The 6,683-nt window shown below is 36.6% G+C and overlaps 1 protein-coding gene across 1 annotated transcript in view; it reads left to right on the forward strand.

Moving 5' to 3' along the window:
• LARP1B (La ribonucleoprotein 1B) overlaps positions 1-5,062 on the forward strand; it is a 147,476-nt gene extending 142,414 nt beyond the window's left edge. The window contains 3 exon segments of the mRNA XM_081232330.1: positions 581-690; positions 1,432-1,559; positions 3,619-5,062. Coding sequence (XP_081088456.1) covers positions 581-690; positions 1,432-1,559; positions 3,619-3,864 — 484 coding nt within the window. The 3' untranslated portion in view covers positions 3,865-5,062.
• The last annotated feature ends 1,621 nt before the right edge of the window (positions 5,063-6,683 follow it).

Consider the following 6,683-nt stretch of genomic DNA (forward strand, 5'->3'; position numbering starts at 1 on the left):
CTTTTATTTAATATACTTTATAAGCAGGAAGGCTCTCTTAGGAGACACTTAATTAGGTTTGTCCCTTTATAGTTGAATGGGCCAACCACACCTAGAGTCTATGGCCCAAGAGTATGGTCTTTATCTTCCTAGAGATTATGTTCGAGTATTTAATACCATGTACTAACACAATATTATAAGCCTTGGTTTGGGAAAAAATCTAAAACATTGCCAATATGTCACTAAATCTTTTGAAATACCAGGGAAAAATACCAGGGAGTTCTTCAGAAATGCCAGGGAGAGATCCTGTGTCTGTTCAAAGAAGCCATAGTGTAGTTGTCCAAGGGCTGCCTCTTATTTTGCATATTCCCAGTATTCCTCCATGAGATGCTATGCCTGAGTCAACAAAAATAGCAAAGCCAGCTGTAGATTACTAATTACCACTTCAGCTAAAAATCTGCGTACTAAAAATTACATACATTTGAACACTTTTGTTTGAGATTATTTGTGTCATGTTTTCCTGTATCAGTGCTGTTAAATATGACTATTTGCATTGTCATAGGAAAAAATTTATTATAAACTTTTTATTTTCTTCCCACAGGTATGGATTAGAATGTCTGTTCAAGTTTTATAGTTATGGACTGGAAAAAAAATTCAGACAAGAAATTTTTAAGGATTTCCAAGAAGAAACCAAAAAAGACTACGAATCTGGTAAAACAAAACAATAAACTTATTCTATTTGGAAATTGTAAATCTGAGTCTGTCAATAAATAGGGAGTTTGTAACTTTTTTTTAGGGCAGACTATTTAAGACTTTCAGGCCACTATTATGGTTTGTGATGAAGGATAGAGCACCATATAGTATGAAGGTCTTACTTGTGAGATGTTGGAAAATAGCCACTCTGAAGTATTTCCTTTATGGATTTGTATTTTGTCTTTATTCATTTGACACACATGACTACTCACTGATGTTCCATTACATGAAAATTCTATGCAACATGAGCAAGTGTGATTGGAAAGGTGGAATAGCACAGTGAGTAACAGTGCAGACTCTGGGCTAGATCCCTAAGTCTGAATCCCATTTCCCCTACTTTGTAGCTCTGTGGCCATGGGTAAGTTACTTAACCTTGTTAGAAAAACAAACAAACAAAAAAACCCCAAAACCTTGTTAGCCCAGTTTACTCATCAGTAATATACCCAAGAGCACCTATATTACAGGGTTGTATATAGTTCAAATTAGTTTAATATACAATAAACCACTTAAATAATACCTGTTACATGGCAAATGCTCAATAAATGTTAGCTGCCATTATTCATTATAATGTCTTATCTTCAAGGTCTAGATAAAGAGTACATAGAAGACATGGTTTAATGCTGGTAGGATTATATCCAATATGAATCATTTTTTAAAGATTCTGTATATTTTATCATGTATGTTCTTCTTTGTTATTAGGTCAGCTGTATGGATTAGAAAAGTTTTGGACTTATCTAAAATATTCTCAATCTAAGACACAGTCTATTGACCCCAAACTTCAGGATTACCTCTGTAGCTTTAAGAAGTTGGAAGACATCCGTGTTGATGTAAGTTTTAAGTCCTTTCCCCTGTATTATTTTTATTACTCTTATGCTTGAACTATCAGTGACTTTCTTAAGTTTAATTTTATAATTTTTATTTTTTAAATTTAATTTTGAAAATTTAACTTTCCAGTTTTGAAATCAAACTTTAAAAGAGGTGCAGGGCTTCCCTGGTGGCGCAGTGGTTGAGAGTCCGCCTGCCGATGCAGGGGACACGGGTTCGTGCCCCTATCCCGGAAGATCCCACGTGCCGCGCAGCGGCTGGGCCCGCGAGCCATGGCCGCGGAGCCTGTGTGTCCGGAGCCTGTGCTCCGCAACGGGAGAGGCCACGGCAGTGAGAGGCCCGCGTACAGAAAAAAAAAAAAAAAAAAAAAAAAAGAGGTGCAAAAATAGTATAGAGAATTCCCATATATTCTGTTTACCCAGAGTCCCTAAATGTTAATATCTTACATAACCATGGAGCAATGGTCAGTTCATTTTAATTTTGATATGCATGATAAACATTTTATGGATTTAGTAACTTTTATGTGGATATGTTACTCATTTCTCACTAGCAGTTTTTATTTATTTTTATTTTTTTTAAGATTTCTTTATTATTTATTTATTTTATTTTATTTATTTTTGGCTGCGTCGGGTCTTAGTTGCAGCACACGGGATATTCGTTGTGGCACACAGGCTTCTCTCTAGTTGTGACATGTGGGTTTTCTCTTCTTTAGTTGTGTTGTGCAGGCTCCAGGGCCTGTGGACTCTGTAGTTGTGGCGCGCCGGTTCCAGAGCATGTGGGCTCTGTAGTCTGCAGCATGCAGGCTCTCTAGTTGAGGCACATGAGCTCAGGAGTTGTGGCACATGGGCTTAGTTGCCCCACAGCATGTGGGATCTTAGTTCCCTGACCAGAAATTGAACCCGCGTGCCCTGCATTTAAGGTAGATTCTTTACCACTGGACCACCAGGGAAGTCCCCTCACTAGCAGTTTTTAAATTTTTCACTTTTTATGTACTTGTATCCTATAGTTTCCATAACACGTGCTCATGTAACATGGATTTATGGTTCCCCACATAATAAAATTAGGGCAAGAATGTTATGTGCATGTGTAGAGACAGGAGAATAGGCTTTAGACAATTTGATTTCAAGAGGAAAGGGAAAACATTTTAAGAAAAGAAGAGGATGAGCATAATAAGATAAAGGAAAAGGAGAAAGAAGAGAAGAGAGAAATAAGGAAAGAAGAATCAAAAAGAGCAGAAAAGAGAGAGGTGAAAGGAAGGCTAGGTTCATCTCTGCTTAGTATTATAATTAGTTTGTCTTTTGTAGTTTTGTGTAAATAGATTTGATAGCCAAGGGATGGAGTTAATAGAAGTGCCTCCATCTCTGGAATTGAAGAGCTGTGTTTCAGACTTCCCTGGCGGTTCAGTGGTTAAGACTCCGCACTTCCCAATGCAAGGGGCACAGATTCGATCCCTGGTCAGGGAACAAAGATCCCTCATGCCTTGCAGCATGGCCAAAAATTAAAAAAAAAAAAAAAGTTATGTTTCTAGAGTGGTCCAGCCTGTTCTGTCACCAGATGTCCCTGCTTTATAATACTAGTGATTTTTGCCCTATCTGAACAGAAGCCAAGAATTCAGACCTCTGCTTTTAAACTTGTGTCATGTTTTCCTGTATCAGTGCTGTTAAGTATGACTATTTGCATTTTAAATACTGTGGAAGTTTGGAGAAGGAAGGGGTTAGAGTTATAAATGCTTTGCAACTGACAGAAGTTGCATAAAGAAGGAAAATGGCCTCTCTGAAACATTTTCCCAGAGACAACGAACCCAGCCTTACGCTTATGCCCTACTATTTAGTTCAAGCCCTAAAACATAGGAGTAGCTTAATAAACATGTTGAATGAAAGAATTGACTGATAAGGAGGAAATTTAAGTTTAATACCTTAAATTGCTGTTAAGTTTTCATTATACTAATAAAATTTACTGAAGTGCCGGCATAGTTTCCCTTGTTAGAAAAGTCTGGCCTTAGAAATTGAAGGGAGGAAAAAATAGTAAAATCATCACTATGTTGTCTTTCATAATTTGCAGCCCCCTATAGGTGAGGAATTTGGAAGAAAAAAACATTCATCTACTTCTGGTGAGGAGAGTAATCGTCACAGACTTCCATCTAATTCCTCTACAAAGTCACCGAGTGCTGCTAAGCCTACACCTGACAATCAGCTTCGGGTCCCAACAAACTCTCCCAGGAGGAATACTTCACAGCAGTCCAATGACAATTCACACCAGAACAGTGCTGCCCCAGTCTCAACACATGGTGAACTGCCTGAGAAATAGACTCTTATGAAAGTTGTTTGCCCTTGAAATCAACATTTACATCAGTATTTATTGGGGGAAATCCTCTGATGTTTAATTGTGATAATCAGAAAAAAGAAAAAGGAAGAAAAATGGCAGCATTTTTTTCTAGAAAGATAAATTCTAAAAACATTTTCCCTGATTTCACGAATAAGTATAATTTTGGTAACATTTTTTTTTTTTTTTTGCGGTACGCAGGCTTCTCACTGCTGTGGCCTCTTCCATTGCAGAGCACAGGCTCTGGGCGCGCAGGCTCAGCGGCCATGGCTCATGGGCCCAGCCGCTCCGCGGCATGTGGGATCCTCCCTGGCCGGGGCACGAACCCGTGTCCCCTGCATCGGCAGGCGGAATCTCAACCACTGCGCCACCAGAGAAGCCCTTGGTAACATTTTATAGAGATCCTCTAGTAATATATTTTGGTCTCAAATATATTTTTGAAATAATATATTTCATTTTCAAAGCCATTGTTTATAAGAACAGCATTCCTTAAATATACACAAAAACAACACAAGGAACGCCTAACATTTCAGCTCATACTTCTTAAAGAAGATATAGTATGTTATAGTCATCTATTCTATAGAGCTTTCTTAAAGAATACAATAACCCCACTGTCAATTCATATTTGAACTTATCAAAAACAAAGGACAAATATGTATATGTTTTTTAAATTCAGAAAAAGAATGTGAAATGATACATTTGCTTTTCTTTTAGATTTATAGTTTAAAGAAAACTTTTTTTTTTACAAAAGTAGAAATATATTGCAGTTATATTGAAGTATACGCACTTTGGATATTGGGTTTTGCTCTTTTCCGCATTAGTCATACCTCATGATTTCCATAGTTATTGTTGTGTTGATATGGAGTGTTCTGAATTGGCATCAGCCAGTTACATATTAGAAGAGATTTACTTTTTGTGACTATATAAACCTGCACAAGTAATTGAAAACTGAGCTGGGATTGGTTGGAATACTGTCCTAAATTAGTTAAATCTTGCACTGTTTTGAATGCATTTGCTGTTTGTACATCTGCAGGTATGTATGTCACAAGTAATCAGATTATATTCAGTTTAAAAGGAGTACCTTTTTGTGTCCTTTACTTTTGTTTTATGCTTATAAAAAGTGTTTTCAAGAAATGAATTTACTTCTAATTTTTATTGCTGTTGCAACTGATGTAAATGATAGTTTCAGTTTTTGTGGGAATTAAAATAAATCACTTATTCTAAATTATTTGAATTTATTTTTAATTATTTTTGTTTAGAATACAGCAGAAAAGCTGTAATTTTCAAATTCTGCTAGTAGAAGACCACTGTAGTGGGTGGGCCAAAAGTTTCGTTCAGTTTTTTTCTATAAGATGGCTCTAGTAGCACTTAGTTGTCTTTAACTTTATTTGAAACAATTTTGTTAGATTGTATGTGACAGCTATCAGATCAGCCTGCATTTAAAAAAAGACTTACCAAAATTGGTGAATTTTTATGTAGCCATTTAAATATTGAAGATGGAAGAAAGAAAGCAATATTTTCAGCATATTATGCTTTATTATTTCAAGAAAGGTAAAAATGCAACTGAAACACACAAAAAGATTTGTGCAGTGTGTGAAGAACGAGCTGTGACTGATCAAACATGTCAAAAGTGGTTTGTGAAGTTTCGTGCTGGAGATTTCTTGCTGGATAATGCTCCACGGTTGGGTAGACCAGTTTAAGTTGATAAGGATCAAACCGAAAAAATAATTGAGATCAACATTATACCATGTGGAAGATAGCTGACATACTCAAAATATCCAAATCAAGCGTTGAAAATCATCTGCACCAGCTTGGTTATGTGAATCGCTTTGATGTTTGGGTTCCACATAGGTTAAGTGAAAAAAACCGTCTTGACCATATTTCCTCATGTGAGTCTCTACTGAAACGTAATGAAAATGTTCCGTTTTTAAAACAAATTGTGACAGGCGATGAAAAGTGGATACTGTACAACAATGTGGAATGGAAAAGATCTTGGGGCAAGCGAAATGCACCACCACCAACCACACCAAATGCCGGTCTTCATCCAAAGAAGGTGATGTTGTGTGTATGGTGGGATTGGAAGGGGGTCCTCTATTATGAGCTCCTTCCGGAAAACTAAACGATTAATTCCAACAAGTACTGCTCCCAATTAGACCAACTGAAAGCGGCACTCGATGAAAAGTGTCCAGAATTAGTCAACAGGAAATACATAATCTTCCATCAGGATAACGCAAGGCTGCGTGTCTATTTGATGACCAGGCAAAAATCGTTACAGCTTGGCTGGGAAGTTCTGATTCATCCTCCATATTCACCAGACATTGCACCTTCGGATTTCCATTTATTTCAGTCCTTACAAAATTCTCTTAATGGAAAAAATTTCAATTCCCTGGAAAACTGCAAAAGGCACCTGGAACAGTTCTTTGCTCAAAAAGATAAAAAGTTTTGGGAAGATGGAATAACGAAGTTGCCCGGAAAATGGCAGAAGGTTGTGGAACAAAAAGGTGAATACGTTGTTCAATAAAGTTCTTGGTGAAAATGAAAAATGTGTCTTTTATTTTTACTTAAAAAACCGAAGGCACTTTTTGGCCCACCCAATATGTTGTGAATGAAGTTTCAGTGTTAAACTTACATCCATTTTTATTTAGCTTATATGTTTTCTTGTATTGGCAAGAAGCAGCTAGTTTAATACACTAAATTTATTATTTTCTTTTTGGTGTCTTGTTCTTAAAGAATGACAGTATTGAAATACATATCTTCTTTGGATAAGTGGACTATTCTTTAGTAAATAAGAGATTTTCATTAGG

Source organism: Mesoplodon bidens, assembly GCF_964165515.1.
Source record: "Mesoplodon bidens genome assembly, chromosome: 1".
Classification (NCBI taxonomy): Eukaryota; Metazoa; Chordata; class Mammalia; order Artiodactyla; family Ziphiidae; genus Mesoplodon; species Mesoplodon bidens.